At 40.9% G+C, this 21347-nt stretch overlaps 1 protein-coding gene across 1 annotated transcript; it reads left to right on the forward strand.

Annotated features, from left to right (window-relative positions):
- Positions 1-52: 52 nt before the first annotated feature.
- LOC115022893 (phosphatidylinositol 4-phosphate 5-kinase type-1 gamma-like) lies at positions 53-15315 on the forward strand. Its single transcript, XM_029454003.1, has 17 exons — positions 53-343; positions 3970-3998; positions 4192-4281; positions 4430-4560; positions 4674-4791; positions 6315-6467; positions 7088-7387; positions 7654-7862; positions 7944-8027; positions 8869-8917; positions 9064-9148; positions 9230-9403; positions 10208-10364; positions 10972-11040; positions 11137-11677; positions 13605-13691; positions 13815-15315. Exons 1-17 carry the CDS (start codon positions 250-252, stop codon positions 13815-13817), a joined length of 2373 nt encoding a protein of 790 aa, XP_029309863.1. The 5' UTR covers positions 53-249; the 3' UTR covers positions 13818-15315.
- Positions 15316-21347: the final 6032 nt, after the last annotated feature.

The raw sequence follows: 21347 nt of genomic DNA on the forward strand, positions 1-21347 counted from the left end.
TCAACCGTTGCGTGAGAATGACGCACAGTAGCGGCAGAGATGATCAGCACCGCTGGCGCTGAACGTGTCGCTGCGTTTACCTCTACACAGCGACGCATGCACATCCCTGGAGTTATGTAATTGTAGTAGTAAATATTGACGACGGTGAAATGACAGGATTTCTACATTGTTTCGAAGCGCATACCTCCTCATCTTGTTCTCCTTGAGGAAGGATACGGCTGCGCGACGTCGTCAGCAACCGTCTGGGAGATGGACGGAAAGACTGCGGAAACCGGGGATGACGGGAGGACGAGTGAGGAAGCATCCGCCGGCCTCTGTCTACAGCTTGACCTGGAGGACACCGGTTCGTATATTCTGTCATTTACTGTCACTCAAATAATGCCATCATGTTGGGGGTCCTATTCAAACCCAGCTACCGGTGACAGCAGGTGCACTGGTGATAGAAGTTAGATATAAGTGGGCAGCATCCTACCATTTAATGGTGTCTTCATGTAGCTAGGCACATTGACTTAAAAGACCGGACTACCCAATTTATTTTATTTTTGCCACGAAAGCAGATACAGAAAATGTTAGTTAGAGGAACCTAAGCTGAGGAAATGAATAATAAATCGCTTGGTTAGATAACAGTGTCAAGATTCAAGTCACTGCTGCTCTGTTGTAAATGGCCCATGGTGTCAGTGGCTCACTGCAGGCTGGCACACACAAGCTGCACATTAGGGACGTGTACACACAGACCCATTAGACCAGCTGCTGAATGTTACACACACTGTACAGCATCATAAAGAGATGCTGTACCTGTGTATGATACCTGCACACAGTCATTTTGCTGTTCTCAACCTCTATCTGTCTTCATAATTCTTTCCATCTCTCGCTTCCTCTTCTAGCTAAATCTGAAGAGTGCTTTACATAATCTGATATGGAATTATAACATAAACCACACACTAATCCCTTGTGCGTATCAATTTGAAGCATCGTTGTGGATGTGATGGCTATAAATACGACACAACATGCATGACAGGTTTATGATATTTACGTGCAAATGTTAATGAAGGAAAGAAGATGGGCTCCTCATCAGTTTAGCAGGTCCAACAAGGCCGCCATTGCATGTGCATGCTCACATAGACGCAGTTACGTTGGATGTTTGTGCACACATGATTATTATTAAATCCGCCAGATTATATTTGTGTGCAGAGCCTTGGGGCATAAAAATCTACCCCTGTGTTTAATGTCACTTTAATGTCCCATGCAGCAACTGGCCGCCACTTTCTCAGATGATAAGGGAGAGATCTAATCCTCTTTACAATGACACACACACACACACACACACACACACACACACACACACACACACACACACACACACACACACACACACACACACACACACAGGCTTTAAGGCATACATTTCTTAACATTTACACAAAATGTTTCATTACAAGAATATCTAAATAAACTTTCAGTAAATGTGTTTTAACACAGGCACGTAAAAAAGAAAAAAACGTTTTACAGGAAGCCTGTTTCCCACATAGTAATCAGAAATGCTACAATGTGTTTGTTGCTTGCAGCTCAGTGGCACATTATTCTGGCTTGACCCTAATCCCACAGAGACTCTGTGTGTGTGTGTGCGCCTGTCCCAGGATACTCCTTCATATTGTTGTGCCTGACAGGGTTTGATGCAGTGTTAATCTCTAGGGTTACAGGTGTGACCAGCTGTGTGAAAAAGAGGAAATCAGTGAAATTATGAGGATACACTTATTTTATTTGTAAAGTTGCATGCTGACATTTTTTGCACAATTGGTCCAGTGTAATTTGTCCATCCCTTTTATAAGGTTTGTTCCAATGCCCCAAAAACTAATTAAATGTAGTACAGACATTCACAATGCCCAGAGGATAAATTGTAATGACGTTGGTGATCTTCTAACTTTTCCTCTAGCGCCACCATGAGGTTCACATTTATGGTTTTGAATGAAATGTCTCAATAACTATTAGATGGATTGCCATGACATTTAGTACAGATATGTTTCCCTCATGATAAACTTTAATAAATGTGTTTCCCCTTCATGTCAACATTTAGATTTGTCCAATAACAAAATAACCTGCACAACTAATGACATTTCCATCAGCCTCAACTGTACTTTGACTTTAGCGCTAATTAGTACATGTTAGTGTGCTAACATTCTAAACTAAGATGGTTCACATGGCAAACATTGTACCTGCTAAACATCAACATGTTAGCATTGTCATTGAAAGCATTTGTGCATGCTGATGTTAGCATGTAGCATCGCTGTGGCTATAGGTGCAACCTCACACCGCTAGTGTAGCTGTAGACTCTTAACTGTGCATTACAGTAACCATACTAACATAACATTTAGTATGCCCCAACATAGTAAGTGAAATACAGTATGCCAAAAGTATCAGGATGTCCTACTGACTCTGGTATGAGTTTGCAGTTTGCAGTTTGCAGGTCACTATACTTTTCTGGCTTTTATGACCCACAATCCTTTGCACAGGGGATGTAGTATAAATTCAAGGTGCAATGTTATAATGAACATATAACAACAAAAAGAAAAAAGTATGTGATTTTAGGAAGCAGCCCAGTATGAATGCAGTTGTAAGAGTCAGAGTAGTGGTGCACATGTTCACGATTCCAGAGGACCATAGTACCTAAACAGTCAGGATTTTTAATCAAATATGCTGCATGTTAGTTTGAAATTTTAAGAATACCAATTGTATGATTCTTTCATTTTGCATGTACTGACCCCCCAACAACAAGACAATACTATTATGTATTTTACTGTATATGAACTATTATTGTGTTCTGTCATGCCTTAGTGATGGCACACTTTGCTACAGTGTGTGTGCTGTACTTTAACGTGGCTTAAAGATTCATTATCCGTTCTCTGTCAGCTGCACTTGCTTAATCTTTACCCTCACATGACCTGAATTTAAGCATGATGACATTAAACCAAGTAGTATTGTGAAGTATGAACGGTCTCTTTTTCAATTTAATCCCTGCTTTCCTGCTCTCACTTTCTCTTTTATACACCGACACATGCATACACAGCCCAGTCGCTTCCTTTATGTCAGTGGGAAAGATTCTTCCTAACCCTCATGCGTGATTGGCCTGCTTTGTGATCAGGAGACCTTGGCCAATGACAGCACTCAGATTAGGGAAGAAGTCAATCCAATAGAGTTTTTACCTTGTGTGTGCAAATCTCACTCATCCAGGAATAGCCAACACTGACTGCACTTTGCTGTGGTCTGACTCCTGAATGTCAGGTTTCGGTTGTGACAGGAATTTAGCTGCATGTCTTTCTGGATTATCAAACAATTGGTAACCTGTAGGCACTGAACTTCCTCGCTGGTGAGTTGACCACCAATTTATTTAGTTGATAAAGTTGTGTATTTAAGTTTCAGAATGAGCTTTTAGCTGTATTTGGTGCACTAAATGTACTGTGCACTTTCACTTTTAAATAAACAATAAGATAAAATGAGTAGCCTGAGCTGGGGGATGTAGAAAAAAATAACGCCACCAAAGTGTTTTCCTGTGTCATGAAATCATATATGTTCAAATTTCCAATGTCTTTGTGCACTTGAAGATATTTGGATGGTCAAATAGATCAGATATTACATCTAGATGTTTGAACATCATACATTTATCTTTAAAATCATTTATCTACAGTTTTTATGTTTGTGTTGTTGCTGGAGGGGTTAACTTAAAACTTAGCTTGGGTAAATAAATGTTAAGTAAATAAATAAACATGTTAATGTATGCCCTTATGAAAGGTTGAGTTGATTGTGTTCATGTACTCTTTATGATGGCCTACATGTATATGGGTAACAATCCTCAAACCCAGTGTGAGTTGGTATTCGCTATTAAATCATGAATTGCTAAATAACGCTGAATAATGTACTGAAGTGGACACTTCTCAACCTATTCCTCCCGACTCTCTCTGTCTCTGTCCACAGATTCAGCCAAGAAGGCTCAGATAACAGAGGTGAGAGGCTACTTCACACTATACACCCGTCTGTCTCACCTGTCGCTGTTGCTTTCTTCTTCCCTTTCCCCTTTTTTATCCGTATTGGTTTGCTGCATGGTTAAACTCCACACCTCACGCTGGACAATATACAATATGTGCGTTACCTAGGCTACAGTATATCCCGAATTCCAATTTCCTTTCCTTGTGACAGATGCCGTCCCCATTTGGAGTAGGCCCAGCCCATGAGAAAAAGATTGGCCACAGGAGGGTGGATGCCTCTGGAGAGACAACATACAAGAAGGTAGGCTTCCCCGCTTCATCAGTATCTCTATTTGTTTTTATTCTTTATCTTAAATACTGCGTGTAGGTTTGCTTTGCATCACGATTTCATCAACTACGTTCCACCCACACCTTACTCAGTTGTTCTTTTATTTGTTCCTCGCCTCCAGACCACCTCCTCTGCTTTGCAAGGGTCCATCCAGCTTGGTATTGGATACACTGTGGGCAACCTCAGCTCCAAGCCGGAGAGAGATGTGCTGATGCAGGACTTTTATGTTGTGGAAAGCATTTTCTTCCCCGGGTGCGTTCGTATGAGCAAAGGTGTGTGTTTTATGTGCATGTATGTGGCGGGTATCTAATATAATCTTTTATCTTCTTTTACTCTTCCTGTTGGTCCCATCCTGCTTCATACAGTGAAGGCAGTAACCTCACTCCAGCCCACCACTACCCAGATTTTAGGTTTAAAACCTACGCCCCTGTGGCCTTCCGATACTTCCGAGAGCTGTTTGGGATCCGCCCAGATGACTACCTGGTGAGATTGTATTTCCTCTGATGCACAGTATGTGAATGTCTTATCCTGTAAAGTGCTGAGCACGTGAAATGTTTTCTGTTGCGTAGAGCATCAGCAGGGAAGTCAATATTTACACATCATAATTGTTTGCCTGAGAACACCTAACTAATGGTCATATTGTTGAACAGTCAACACCTGCCAGTCCATAATAATAATTATATGGTTAGACTAGAGCCGTACTCAGGCAGTGTAGGTGGGTATTATATATTTCAAACAGCTATTACAATCCCCCTGTCTATTACTACAAAAACAAAGGTTGTTTGTGCATTGCATATGTAAATATATATGTTTTGATGTATACTGGAGTGAAAGAAACTGTTTAATTCATTATTAAATGAACCAGAGCCGAAGTAAAAACAGCGTTATCGCTGACTAAAATTAGATTTATAAATAGATTTATGTGAAGTTCCCTCTGAGTGTACTTTTAAAAGATTACACATCAGGCCGCTACCAGAATGAACACTTAACGGCCACACACACACACACACACACACACACACACACACACACACACACACACACACACACACACACACACACACACACACACACACACACACACACACACACACACACACACGCACACACACGGCTGCATGTTTAAGCTCACGTTCTACCAGTGCCAGTGGGAGATTAGCAGACTAAAGCTTTATTTTTTAAAAGTAGTAGCAGCACACGGTCAGTGTTTGTGTTTGTGTTAGACGAGTGGAGTATCATTATAATTGCGTTGTGTTCACTAAACCTTAGAAAATTGAATTACTTTAACTTTATTACTTTGTGTTGTTACTGATTTAACTATTTACAGTCTTAATGGCTCCAAATCACTGTAAAACGGTCAGTGTAAATGTAAGCCCACTAATGCTGTTGCTGAGCTACATATGCAGTTTAATATGGTTCGCCTCACTTTAATATATTTCCTGCTGGTGCACATGATATTCAGCGCCAACAAGAAGTGGGTGTAAGCAACGTGTCCACAGTTAAGTGATTAATTTCACTGTAGATACTAAGACTGCATTAAGGTGTAAATGTCATAAAGTAAAGTTTACACTCCTCTACATGTGTAATTCTTCGCCACACCCATAACGACTTTTTGTACTCAATAGTGTTGACACACACTTGCACTTTAAAATAAAGTTCCCTTTTCACCACTGGTGAGCAATGCCATGTGAGTGGGTGGATGTAGTAGACTTGGTTGGCTATTTGAAAGCTCCATTGGATCCAACATTAACAGTGCGATGCAGCCCTGCGGTACTCGTGTAGTGTTAAGATGAACATCTCACATAAAAGGACATTATCAAAGACCGTTACCAAATGAACCAACTGTTCCTTTAAAACAGGCAGAGTACACTTCAAAATGAATAAAGTCTGCTTTGGTGACTTTTGTATTTTGAAGCAGACTTTTTAGAGATTGTTAATCCGTTTGTTAGGCTTTGATGTTCACATTGAAATCTGTGTTTGTTCCTCTGTGTCTGTGCTCTGTCTAGTATTCTCTGTGTAATGAGCCACTGATCGAGTTGACAAATCCAGGAGCTAGTGGCTCCATCTTCTACGTGACCCGCGATGACGAGTTCATCATCAAAACTGTGCAGCATAAAGAGGCGGAGTTTCTGCAGAAACTCCTTCCTGGATACTATATGGTAAGCAAAATCAAACCCCTCCCTCATCAGAATCAATGTAATAGCCTTAGTTAGCCTTCTAATATGTATGTTATTATGACATATTACATACTGTCAGTTTGTACAATTCAGTATGTAGTATACACACTTTTATTTTTACTAAAAAGTTGGCTTACTGAAACTTGTATACTAATATTTAGCAAGAATAATTCAAATAGCAAAAAAGGAATTGGAAAATTGAAACCTTGCCACAGGTTTTGTAATATTGTATCTATTCATAGATGTGTGTGTGGGTGTGTGTTGACGTGGGGTGTTTGTGTACATGTGTGCATGCTTAAGAGCAACGCAGCACCTGAGACTTCTGGTCATCTTTATCTCTCCCCCTGGGGTTGTGCCCGGTCGGCAGTGACGTCAGCAGGTGACTTTGTCAAAGCTGATAGCTTGTGCCTGACCGAGACCTGGGCTAAGTACTCCTTAATAGGTTAAGCATACAACCAGTGGAGACACACAAGAGTAGGTTGAGGCCTGTGGATGGATTGCGCTGTCTAGTAGCTGCATGGTACTGAAACACATGACATGTCTTATTAATTGAATTCTCCCTGTCTCTTTCCTTATGTCTGCTGCATTAATCCCCTCTCCAGAACTTAAACCAGAACCCTCGGACTTTGCTGCCAAAGTTTTTTGGCCTCTACTGCGTCCAGTGTGGGGGTAAGAACATCAGAGTTGTTGTGATGAACAATATTTTGCCGCGCTCTGTACGCATGCACCTCAAGTTTGATCTGAAGGGCTCCACATACAAGAGGCGAGCATCTAAGAAGGAAAGAGAGAAGTCCAAACCCACTTTTAAAGACCTGGACTTTTTGAATGACGTTCCTGAAGGCCTCACCATGGACCAGGACACATACAGCGCTCTGGTCAAAACTCTGCAGAGAGACTGTCTGGTGAGCAAGAGGAGAGAGGGGTGGATGAACAGTATTTTGTAATGTAGATGTAAAGTGTTCTGTGTTATTTAACTTTAACAAAGCAGCACAGACAACCACACATTGACTGTTTGACTGTCTCAGTAGTTGAAGAAGAGAAGGGAGAGAAAGTAGCTTATGTTTTTTTAATGTATATGTTCATTCTTTGCCAGGCTGTAAAATCAAATCCATACATTAAATAAAGGTTGTAAAATACCTCAGAATTTCACATATGTGTTTCACGTCAGGTTCTGGAAAGTTTTAAGATTATGGACTACAGTTTGCTGCTGGGGGTCCACAACAAGACCCAAGCAGAGCGAGAGTGCCAGTCTCAGGGCTCACCTACAGGAGGCGGGGATGAAAAGAAGCGCGCAGCTCAGAGAGCCTTGTATTCCACCGCCATGGAGTCTATACAGGGAGGCTCCACATGCAGGGACACGCTGGAGCACGACGACACGTAAGTCACCGTTTTATGATGTTTGACCTTTCATCACATCACATTTACACATGGTGGTAATGTTCTCCTCTCTGTCTGCAGTATGGGGGGTATTCCAGCTGTGGGTAGTAAAGGAGAGAGCCTCCTGCTGTTCGTTGGAATCATTGACATCCTGCAGTCCTACAGGTAGGCAACAAAACGTTAAAGGTGACATGATACATATGTAGAAGAAGACAGAAACATTCACAAGAAAAACCACAATCTGTTGTTTCAGAGTTGACATTGCATCTCAAACTAAGTGCCACAAGGCCAGACCTTCTGGGATATTTACCAGGTTGCTGTTCTTCCAGCATAAACAGAACGTTCATAGTTCCCCCACTGCCAAATGTTTTCCATACATTTATATTCTTAAGTAAACCTAAAGAAAATGGACTCTGTAAGGGCACAAGCTGTAACATCGTCCTTGCAACACTAAGCATCAGGATCTATGAGACATTTAAAAAGACACACAAACAGCTAGAGCCTAATTGATCAAATGTTCATGCTAATGAAAAAAGCAAAGTATCAAAGTCAATTTAATAAAGGTATATTGATGTTCAAAGTGCTCTACATATCACCCTAAACCGCTACTGCCTCCTCAGTGTGATGTACTGCGTAAGGTTGCACTTGTCATTTCAGTCTGCCTTTCATCGGACACTTCAGGACACTTAAAATGACGAGGACTTTTCTCTTGCTTCAAAGTCATTAAATGATTAGGTTCAGGCTGACAGTAATCCAGGCGTCATGTGTCTACAAGGAATACTAAAAGATGGACAGAGATCCCGGGGAAAAGCAATCCCAGACATGTAATGTTGTTTTTAATGAATATACTTATGGAGGAGACACATACCAGCTTTCATCTGGACAACAAAAAAAACAGATCCTAAAATGCACATGTGGGACTGTAGCCTCTGATTCTGGGTTGCCAGGTAACCACTCAAGTCACGGAATGAGTTTAACTAAATAATTCAATTGTCTCGTCGGACAGGATGATCAAGAAACTGGAGCACTCTTGGAAGTCCCTCATCCATGATGGGGTGAGCAGCTTTCTGTTGTAATATTCCGTATCCAAACAACACGAATCTTTGTGGTCTGTCTCTTATGTAAAAGGTTAAGCACATTCATTGGCAATACGTATGAAACATCGTTGAAACTGCATTTCTTTTTTTTAATTGCTCCGCAGGACACAGTGTCAGTTCACAGACCTGGTTTCTATGCTGAGAGGTTCTACAAATTCTGTAGCACCATCGTCTTTAAGAAGAGCAGCTGTGAGTTCACACATATCCACATACTCCTGTAGTGTGTTATGTTGGATGACAGTGCATGTAAACTTTCCCCTGCATTCACAGCATTGCGATCGTCACCCTCCAAGAAAGGACGAGGGGCTTTCTCCATGTCCAAGTCCAGCGCTGGAACGGGTTCATCTGGGCAGCGTCCCTCACTTGGTGACGAAAGGCAGGAAAACCTGGACAACTTGGAAAACCTACGAGGAGCTCGCAGCTTCCCCATGCTGGAGGACAACGGTAGATTACTTCCTGTAAACTCTTATTAGTCCACAAAGATATACAGACCTGACATGTTACACACAGGGTTCATTAAAAGCTGTCCTTCTTTTATTCCAAGTGAAGTAGGATGCCTAATACCAAACACATAAACCCAGTAGCATAAGATTATTTAGCCATGTGGCAGTAACCTTCATCATCGAGGAAATGCGTAATGCTTCATACTAATGCTGCTGGAATAAACTACTGTAGTAGAAAATGAAGAGTGAACTTGTGAGTACCGGTTTTCCCTTGGTGCATTGTGTCTTTCTGAACTTGGCACACTATTAGTTTTAATTCTCTAAAGCTGAGAGCTCCATTTACTCTTTAAATGAAAGGAAGTTAGCCTCTATTGATCCATGTGGAGGAATGCTAGTCAGCAGCAGTATAGTAGCAGCACAATCAAAGTCAAACAAATCAATACTAAATATTAATTGATACATTCATTTAGAAAAACATAATGTAAGGTTTAGGGCCAGGCATTATTTACTGCCCACATCAACACATAATGGGGGTAAGAAATGAACTGAATGTGATCATATAAAGAAAGATTCATGCAAGCAATCCAAACCTGATCACATGCACAGCTTTGTGTGCAGAACACTGTGCACGTGTACATTTAGATGGCAGTGAACTTCAAAGTACATTTGAAGAACTCTGTTACACATACTTATATTTAATGTGATTAGGTCTGCCTTTGTTTACATTCTGTTTTTGTAGTATATTTTTATCTCTTGCATATACAATGCTGTCTATTTATATTTCTTATTTAATTCTGCACATCAGGGAGAGAGCCGCCCTGCACTCCTCCTTCCTTTGAAGATGCTACCACAGCTTCTATCGCCACCACCCTCTCCTCTAACAACTCCTTGCCCACCACCCCCTTCGATACACCAGAGCACCCACGCTACAGGAGACAAATGCTTTCTCCAAGTGTGGCCAGGTGAGAATAATTGCATGAATATGCATCTACAATGAAAGTATTGTGTCTTTACCTACTGAAACCCCACCCTGGCTGTGGCTGAATAGTCTTTACTGCTTAGGAAGGTTTACTTCCTGTGTGGAATGACCCGGACATAAAGTATCTAAATGGTTGATAAGAGCTTCAATGCTTCCTTTCTCATCTCCTTTAGCATAGGGTACACTCGACCATCATCAACGAAAGAAAAGGTGATAATGCGTCCCACAATGCCTTGCAGAAGTAACATATGAATCAACGCACCATCTGGCAGTCAATAACATCCGTCATCGCTGTTTAATTGTACACTTTTCTTCTAAGGAGTTGTGATTCTATATTGGACAGGAATCCTTCCTTGAATTGTACAACATTCTCATTTTCTATGTGTTATAAATAAACACACAAAAAAAAACATCTGCTGTCGCATAATTGCGTTCACTAAGTGCAGTCGGATTCTCTTGGCTTGTCTTTTCCTAAGCCCTTATGAAGTCTCCTTCACATCTTTGAAAGTAAATGTGATTAGGAAAAGAGATAAGCGTAATTTCTTTTGACTATTCCACCCCATCCCGTGTATCTTCCCGTGTACTCCCAGGTCACAGAGAGAGGTAGTTGAAGTCTATGGGGAAAAGCAGGACACCATTACAGTGGAGGTGGAGCTCAGGTACGCAATCTATACAGTAAAGAGATACGAGTCCAACGTCCAATACATGGCTGCCTGTGTAACAGTATTTTAACAGTGTTCTTTGTCTTCATACAGTAAAATCCCAACGAGCACGGAGCTCACACAGATGACAGAAATGACCTCTCCCAGTCTGTCACCTGATCATCAGCCCCATGCCATTGCTTCCTCCACATCTCCCTCTATTAGTCCATCTTTGACATTTTCCTCCTCCACCCTTCCTCCTTCCTTTGTGTCATCCTCCTCCGCTGCTCAACCAGATGACCAGTCATCCTCCACTCTCGCTTCATCCATCTGTCCATCCACCAAACCGCTCACCTCTCCCGCCGCTGCTCAGTCTTCCACTCTTTCTTCTCCGACTGTGCAATCCACGCTTCTCACTTCAGCTCCAAACACCTCCACCCTCCCACCTGGCTCAGCATTTACTCCCATCTGCCCTGCATCCTCTCACTCCTCCCCCAAGAGCTCCTCCCACCAGCTCCCCTCGACCCCTCCCTCCTCCCTCCCTCCGAGCCCCCAGGTGACTCAGCAGGCGCCGCGAGCACCATGCAATCAGCTGTCTGTGTCCAGCAGCCACAACTCATTGGACGGGGAGTTGCAGGTGTCTGACATCTACTTTGTAAGTCCACATCAGTATTTGCCTTGGGGTTGTTTTTTTTGGGCTGAGGATGTAAAAGATTGGATAATAAGCCTAGTTACAAAACAAAAAGAGCTGGAAGTTGAACTGCCATGAGCCTTGAATACAGACAAAATAAGACATACAATCTTCATCTATTTTGAAGAGGCTTTCTGTGTAACCGTGGGAAATGATTTGAACTGGCTCGAATGTATCAGTGCACTTATCAACTGGTCAGCTCACTGGAGAAAAGCCTCTTCGGTTTTGTTTTGTTGCCCTCTTACAGAGAGTAAAGATCATTTTCCTTCTTCTGTTTTTCTTTGATCTACTGGGTCTCTTGCAGTGGCTCAGTCAGGACAGCGTGGTAGAATTATGATGGTGAGGGGGGACTGTGAGTGTTGCAGTGTGCACGTACTATGGGGTCGTTCTCGCTGTTCAAAATGCATATTTTCATAGTCCATGCTTTTGAATGTATCAGCAAAACAGTGGGGTTGTCTTTACTGCACAGCATGATGTATTCATATCTGTCGATCTGCATTCATGCGTCCTGTCAGTGCCAACACGGCTCTCCATAATGCTCTCTCTTTCTTTCGAATATCTTTTATATTATAGCATTCATTCTCCATGTTCCACTTTATTTCCTTTCTCTCCTGCTTCTCTCATCTCACATCTTCTCTCATTTCTCTCCCCCATTGTGTAATAATTCATTCCATTCCCTTTATTTTCCTGTGCAAACATTATCTGCATTTGTGTGTTCATCTGCGTGTGTGTCCATCCATCTATCAGTATGCAGATGGCAGATATTGGGTGTACTCTCCAGTTCTTGGCCGTCGTAAGCTAAACTCTAGCTCAAGTTACAATGTAAGTCACTAGCAAAGTAGTTAGAGTCATTTGTTCCACGTACCATCGCACAGCTGCTTATGGATCTTCAGAAGCACTGGAAAGTAAAGCTACAGTGCATTTCACATCACTTACTAAGTGTTAAAGTCTGCAAAAAAGATATTGCATTTTGATTACGGCAGCTTCTGAAGGGCCATCATGTGCATTTAAATGGAGCATGCATCTTTAGGCAACGGTAACTTCTATGTTTGAGGATCTTGGGCCTGCAGTTACTTAACTGTAGTTAGCTTGTATTGGCTTTGTGCTTTTAGTGATTCCCTCAAGCTTCTTCCCTGCAGCACTCAGGTAGCACGTGGGGAGCTGACAAGCGGATTAGTGTTGTCAGTGCTTGGATAGAATGAAATCTTCCTTTATGATGTTGGAAATCACTTTTTTTTTTAAAACTTTTTTTACATTTTAAAGCCCCTGAAAATATGATTTCAAGTATATTATACAACATTAAATATCCATGACTTAAAAATAATTTATTAAGAGTAACGTGCTTTATCACGACTGTGTGGGTGTGGTTGGATCAGATGAGCAACATAACCAAACAAACCCCCCAAGCTATCATCAGATTTAGTAAACTCTGATTAGTGCACAGAAGTGTGTGACATCACCTGTTTCCAATTTAGAAATTATATTTATATATATATATATATATAGCAAATTATAAATGAAGACATTTGTGATGTGAAATAACCAAATCTGTTGTGTGTTTAGTGAATATCCCAAAACATCATAATGAGGTGCTGATTGAGAAAATGTGATTTTCGGGTCTTTAAAGGGAAATTACACTAATAGAATACTCAGATTATATCTTCCCTTTCTAATTGAGGCCCTGTAGATTACCTTTAGCCAAGTGTCCTCTAAACAGCAATCATAGACTGACCGTGAGCACAAAGTGAAAAATTACTCCGGGCAGCTTTAAAGTATTCCATGTTCGGCGAATGTCTTTATAATTGTGTCTTTCCCCGACTCCCCTCTCATTTGTCTCCTCTTGTCTCCTCTCTTCTTCTGCTCCCCTCGGATGGTTGTTAATGAATAACAGCAGAATCAGGAGGATCGGGGCTGGGTGTACTCTCCTCTGCACTACGGCTCGGAGTCCAGAAAGGACTCGGATGGGGAGAGTGAGACAGTAAGTGCACAGCTCGTTCATTGTTTACCATTAATTCACAGAATGGATATATAGTATTTGTTAGCGTCTGACTTATTCATCCTCTATTTCCCTCCCTCTTTATTTGTCTCTCTGCTCTTCCAGTAACTCACAGTGGAGACAGAAGTGATGGGTGGAGCCAGAGGCTGTCTTCATATACAGAAGCTGAGAGCTTTTAATAACAAAGCCTACAGGACACTATGGGCATTCATGCTAATTGCCCGAGCTGCATGTGGGAGCTTGCTTTGCCAACAGAGACTAAAGGAATGAACTTAGAAGCATTCAAGTATTCAACAATACACTCGCGTACATTTAAAACAAACTTACCACAATCAAAATATTATGCAAAAAATAATAATCATAAAGCATTTATTTCCTGAACAATCTGAGTGACATCAAGCAGATAATTAAGGTTAAATCACATGATATAATCAGCTGAGTGGCACTGTGAATGGTGGCTGTTAATCAGGTATTGTTGCAGCCCTGCTGTCGGCTGGGGAGGCTTTTATTGTTCATGAGTCACACGGCACTGTGCCAGCTCTGGCTATGCAATATGGGCATATGTGTTATTGATTTCTCTTTCTGATTAATGCATAACTACTTCAGAGTGTATTCATGCATTTATTTTTCACTAGGGGCATGTCAAAGCTGTATATTTTATTTTAGCACTTTATCAATGTTCATGTGGCTGAAATCATATTACGTTTTGTTATTTTTGTCATCAATTACTGTACAAACACAGTTCATGTTTTGTGTGCTGTGTATGCACAGTGTTCTGTTTTTCCAGCGGCGTCCACTTGAGAAACTTCGATCTGACAATGAATGGTTGTGTTTTAAATGCCTTATTGACAAACTCATTTCATTTCATAACTGTTTTTGATATTTTGGTCACATGTAATCACTTCAAAACAACTAAAAAAAGATAAAGATGCAAAGTATGCTTTCACCTTTTCAGGATTTAAAATCAAGAGTTCAAGAAAAAACAATTAAATTATATTTTGTAAATTGTAAATAAACTGTGTGTGTGCTTAAGCACATGCATGTAAGTCTGTTCGTGCCCTTATGTCTCTGTGTGTGCATGTGTTTGCATGCATATTGATGTGTGATTGGGAGACATGTTTTTGGTCCTGTCTATTTGTCAAAAAATCGTCAAAAGGTGTAACTTCCATTTGTTGTTATGGCCATGAATGTCTGAACCAGCTATAAGCATGTTGGCTGTGTGAGGAAAAGGAAATAGTCTGAACCAACTGAGCTAAACTGAAACCTCAGATTTCTTTACAGTTTGGTAAGAAAATAAATCAACTGTTGCCACAGACAGTACTTCCCCTCTTCCATACATGGTGATACTTGTTGCAACAACATTGACCATAATTAGACTTCCTGACTGTCGATAAGCACTGCTGTAACATATTACTGTGTTATTTGAGTCTGCTGAAGTTAACCTGCCGGTTTGTAGGCAACAGTGTTTGTAGCTGATCACTGTGTAAAATAAAATAATATTATATTGTGTAAAAAAGTATGTGGTCCTTCTATATTTTTGTGAAATATCCAGATTCATGAACCAGCTGAAAAGGAGAATATGATTTAGGTATAAAATGTTATTTGCATAATTGGTCCACTAGATGGCAGCACAGCGTCTCCGAAAGAAACAACTTGTGTGAAATATCAGTTTTGCGCTACTTGAAAATGTAAGACTTGGTTGTACTGTAAAATTAAACAGGGTTCCTACGCAGTATGGAAACGTATTGAAAAGTATGGAATTAGATTTTTTGTCATTTCTGTGTCTGGATAAGTTCGGGAAAAAGGCAAGAGAGAGTATGGAGAGTATTTGTGTTTCCAGACTATTGCCCCTATTCTCTTTTCTAATGTAGGCTATAAAGTTTAACATTTCTAAAAATATATTGATCATTGATCAAGCAAAGGGTTTTTCATGGTGTTTGGAGCAAGCAACCAGCACAGTCACAACTTCTACTACTGTGTGGGAGAGAGCAGGCCGGAGAGAGCTTCATGCCGTCAAAAGCAAGACAAGAAGAGGCCTGAGGTGTGCGACGCAAAGTCAATGCACTTCTGTTGTCTTTCCTAGTTTCCTGCTACATGAACATCCCTTCTGATCGTGTATATATATATATATACACGTTTAACTTATATATATATATAAAAGTATACATATACATTTAACATATATATATATATATATATATATATATATATATATACGTATACGTATACGTATATATATATATATATATATATATATATATATATATATATATATATATATATATATATATATATATATATATATACGTATACGTATATATATATATATATACGTATACGTATATATATATATATATATATATATATACGTATACGTATACGTATATATATATATATATATATATATATATATACGTATACGTATACGTATATATATATATATATATATATATATATATATATATATATATACACGTTTAACTTGTCTGGGTTTGGTGTTAATTCATTTGCCAATTATTTGGCAACATTAGAGCCTGCATACTCTGAATGTAACATTTGTTTTATGATTTGTTTATGACATACTATTATATTAATCTTTCTGACTTTTATTTGGACCTTATATACTATGACTTTACGATTTTTTAATAATTATTTTCTAACTTTTTAAAAAAAGAAAATATGACTTTTTATGAGTGTACTGTATGAGCTAGCTACAATCTTCTGGCAATCATTTGGCAACAAAAATAGCATGTATTGTCTGAATGTAACATATATGTTAACAGTTGGATTTGAATATTATTTACATATTGAACATCTAGCTGGTACTCAGATTTTGAGTATGGTCTTAATAAATTACAGAGAATTCTGGAAATCTAAGTCTGGAAAAGTCTGGAATGTTGAAATGGAAAATGTGTAGGAACCCTGGTTATATTGCACAAAGACATATTCCAGTATGTGAGCTGTCCATAGGCCATAATTCTTTTCATTGTATTTATGATGGTCCATAAAAGGGAAGCTCATATTTAAAGCCTCATACCTCAACCTCCACATCACACTGACATTTTAACACACGCAAATATAACGATATGAAATCTTGATTGCTTTAGCGGGGTTGGCATTTTATTTATCTGCGCAGGCTTTGCTGATAAAAATACATTGGAATAAAACACACATGGATCAATATGGGTTCAACCGAAATAGCCCGTTGGGATCTAAGCTGGCGAGCTGCAGTAATACAGACTCTCTCTCTTTATATAAATACATACACTCACACACAGACCAAGTAGAACAGAAGTGAAATTAGAACAATCAAGTAAGAGAAAACATGATCTGCTGTCTCCCTAAGAAGACATTACAGTGTTCACTGTATTCTTCTGCGTGTGCACAGGTATGCAGGTACACAGGCTGTGTGCATGCGTGTGCTTTATGTGTAAGCCAGAGTTGTGAATATCACTGAGGGTGACAAGTCAACCATGTCGGGCCATGATGGAATGTCTGATGGACAAGGATCAGCAGCCACCTGGCCAATTGTCCTGGAAGGAAATTGTGCTTCTCCTTGGTTTACCCGCTCTTTTTGTCCTTCTACTTCTGAAAACAAACATTATTTAGTTTCTTCTCCTGCCTCCTCAGTTCCCTCTGCATGCATTCATATGCAGATATCTGTTTAGAGACGTCGTCTCTCAACTCCAATTCCATTCTCATGTCTTAAATTGCTAACCGGACTGTAAACAATGACTGGCCCGTGTATTAGCTGGCTACACCGGACCCCCGGATATATTGGCCCTTACCCCGCAGCTTATTGTCGTCAGACCGATAGCCAATGTCAGAGATTGCTCTCGAATTCTTGCTGCCATGAATACTCACTAGAGCATCAAATGTGTAATAATCAGCAGCTAAAAATAGTCCCCAACAAATGACCAACTGTCTGAGGAAATTTATTTTATGAGATTTGTTTACAATAACAAAAATATGAAACATCATTATCCTTATTCTTTAAGTGCTGATGGGAAACCAGGGTTTCATGGTGGCAGCAGATCTGCACAATACATTCTGGATGGAGTTGGCATTTTCTCCCAGCGTCCACTTGAGGCTGCACTTGTTACCTCTCACAGTACATACTCGTGCATGTCAGATGGATTGAAGACTCAGAGATATGAATGTCTTTTTGATGTTTCTGCTCCTCCCCCTGCTTACTGCCCTTCAGTGCATGCTGGGATAGGCATCAGACACCTGTGACTTTGAACAGTATCATTATCATAAAGAAGCACACAAAAAAGCTTAACAAAAAGTAAGGAGGCAGAAAAATACAAATGAGCATAAAGAGAGAGTTCTAAAGTTCTCATTTTAAAAGATTTCTTAAGAAAAATCATGGAGCGGCGGCATCTGTACCTGGGGAGAAATGAGCCATCGCAAAGCTGAGCTTTCATCTGCAGGACACATGAACAAATGCCTTTGTTCTTTCAAAGGAGAGAGGGGCGAAAGCCACAACAAACAGGGCGAGAGAGAGTGTGTGTGTGTGTGTGTGTGTGTGTGTGTGTGTGTGTGTGTGTGTGTGTGTGTGTGTGTGTGTGTGTGTGTGTGTGTGTGTGTGTGTGTGTGTGTGAATAGAAGAGACAGGGAAGAGGAGCGAGCAAGAGAGAGAGAGAGAGAGCAGAAAGAGATCAAAGCAGGGGGTATGTTTTTGAATCTCTGTGTGGGAGGTGAAGCCTCACCTACCCAGAATGCCTTGCCTCACTCCTTACAGCCCACTCAGGGTTTCAGGAGCATCACTTCTCTTTTCAGCAAGCATATACTATCTCTCCATTAATCATCTCCAGTTTTTCTCTGAGAAAACTGTGACTTGGTGTGAACCAGCAGTCAACCTGTGATCTGTAATAGATAACCTGCATCTCCCACACACAAGTCAACATGTGCATATCAACCAGAATACAGAGCAAAGCAGTCTACAACACATCAACAGGGTCTTGGTTGCATTTCACAGCAGTAGATTCTACCACCTCATAGGATCAGAGCCCATCCCCCCTTCTCCCAATCTCATGAAGGGATCGAAGTGTCTCTTTTTAACTCAGCGTGAGAAGCTGCAAACAGATGTCAGTCTGTACACACAGAGTGAACGCCGTGCACTCTCACACACAGATGAAAAGCCATAAAAGTCTCTGTGTTGCGTTGTCAGTGTCTTAAGGCAGTGTTTATCTTTGGCAGGCTGAAGAAAACAAAGCCATCGATTTCTAATCCTAATCCCCTTCTACTGCTTCTCTCCTATTGATCATCTATCCATCCTTAATGAGATGGAGGTGTAGAGGTATGGAGGGCTGATGAAGGACACAACTTTCCCTGCTGGTGTGCTGCCTGTCCTTTACCTCTACCCATCTCTTTTCAATCAGTCTCTCTTGCTCGTGGGCCTTTCACTGACCTGAAGCTCTTTATGATGAAATGGTAAATAAATTCAGCCATGGTGCTTTTGTGGAGGTTTATCAAACCTGGCGGTTTGCAGAGCTGTGGTGGTTTTTCGCCAAAATATTGAAATTGGATGACACGGATGAATGCACTGAACACACAGAAGCACATGCATGCATACACAGTGTGAGTGGATTTAGTTTTCAGTCCAAACACCAGTGATGGTATTCCTGTCTGTGTAGTACCATGTCTCTAAATCAGTGATATTCTCTGACAATGACTCGTTTTTTAAGAATCATTCATCCACCTCATCTTAAAATAAATAAAGTGGAGTAGATGATTCCTTCTTGCTGGAACTATTACATGATTATGTCCGCTCTGTCTGGTCTGTCAGTCTGATTCAGTGGAGATAGTATGATGGTCATGTCGAGGGAACTCAGTTCCCTTTAGATGAGTTAATTATCTTCTTTACTACTTAACTTTCATTGATTTATCAATGCCTATTATTTGCTTATTATGCTTATCTATGGAGTTCATTCCTTCCTGCTGAGAGCCATTGTTTTGTTGTATTGCTTGTTCTCTGTGCTTCAAGGCATGGAGCATAAACTACAATCTTCAGCAATTAATTAGAAGTTTATGATTCAATGTCTTCATCAATGGCACCTTGACTGCGCACACATTTTCTTGGTAGTGAATAGCGAATGCTTGATCCTCTGGGATCCCCTTTGACACAGTGACCACAGCAAGATTTGAAAGGAGGGAAATAAATGAGGAGAGGATTGTCACCTGACCATAACTGTTGTACGCAATATTATTCTATGGACCTACTCAACCCTAAAGCTGGATAGATACAATGTCAAACACTGAACTAGATTGTGAGGAAGAGAGGAAAGGTCTGCAACACCTGCTGTTGATGTTGGAGATCCTTAGATGGTATTTGAGTTGTTTGTGCACAGACTTGTAGGATTAATGTTAATCACAGTGGTATTCCCTTTGGGATCATGGCTAAACAATGAATCTGATGTGGGAGGTCCATCAGCCAAACCCCACATTCCTCAAGAGTCACCTCTGAGAGCAACTCTCACAGACATCCTGGACTTGAGGTACCATCATATGCAAATGTAAAACAAGAGACGAAACGGGAGAATGATCTAAGCGTAGCAGTGCAATCCTGAAGACACGACAATGCTTTGCTTGCAGAACCTTTGGAAAATTGGATGATTTTGGAGACATAATGCATGTCACTGCAAAAATGGCACCCTGGGGATGTTTCTCCCTAAGTGTGTGATAATGGCTGCAGCAGAAGTCATTAATAGCAGACTAATGTGTGTCAGATGCTACCTGTCCAACAGCAGCAGCAGGAGAGAGAGAGCAGGACACGAGTGACTGGCCAGCATAATGAGAGGGACATGGCCTGCCAACCTGGACAGCTGCTTCTCTAGTGGGGCTGAGTACTCTGTGTGTGTGTGTGTGTGTGTGTGTGTGTGTGTGTGTGTGTGTGTGTGTGTGTGTTCCCATTTTCTGTGCTCTTTCTGCTTCCTTTTCTCAAAGTATTTCTCATCAGCAGTACAGAGAAACACAGCTACACAGCTACACACACACACGCACACACACACACACACACACACACACACACACACACACACACACACACACACACACACACACACATACTCACATACAGACAACCTCAGGAGGGTTACCGTGGGAATGCCTGTGGCATTATGTCAGTCATTGAGGTGGTGCCTTTAATCCTGAAACAAATCTAGACTTTGTGCTGTGTGTCTCCGGCTGTGTGTGAGTGAGCGTGCCCGTGCACAAAGACCAATCTCACACCCATTAGATTACGGCTGGCCGCGCAGCAAAGACACCCCACTGCCACTCCTACATGGAGAAGCGGGCAGGATTAGCCATCTCTATACCCGCCCTAATCTGGGGACAAAAACCCACAATCACCTCCCACTGAGATACGGAGACAGAAAGATTCAATTTGATCTGCCCTCCTCAATATAACAAGCGTGTCTTTTAGGGTTAAAATTACTACTGCTCACTCTACCATCGGACAATGTGGATTCAGCCACTAAACGGTGCCCTTTTTATCCCTATGGTTGATCCCTTTTATAACAATTTGGAACACCTACAGGCCCTGCTCTGTGGCGGGGAATGCAAATGTAAAAAGCTTTTCAAACGTCTGCAGTCATGCTAGCGGCTCTGCGAGGCTGCACTTAGTCATAGCAATGC

This window comes from Cottoperca gobio, chromosome 17, assembly GCF_900634415.1.
Source record: "Cottoperca gobio chromosome 17, fCotGob3.1, whole genome shotgun sequence".
In the NCBI taxonomy this organism is placed as follows: Eukaryota; Metazoa; Chordata; class Actinopteri; order Perciformes; family Bovichtidae; genus Cottoperca; species Cottoperca gobio.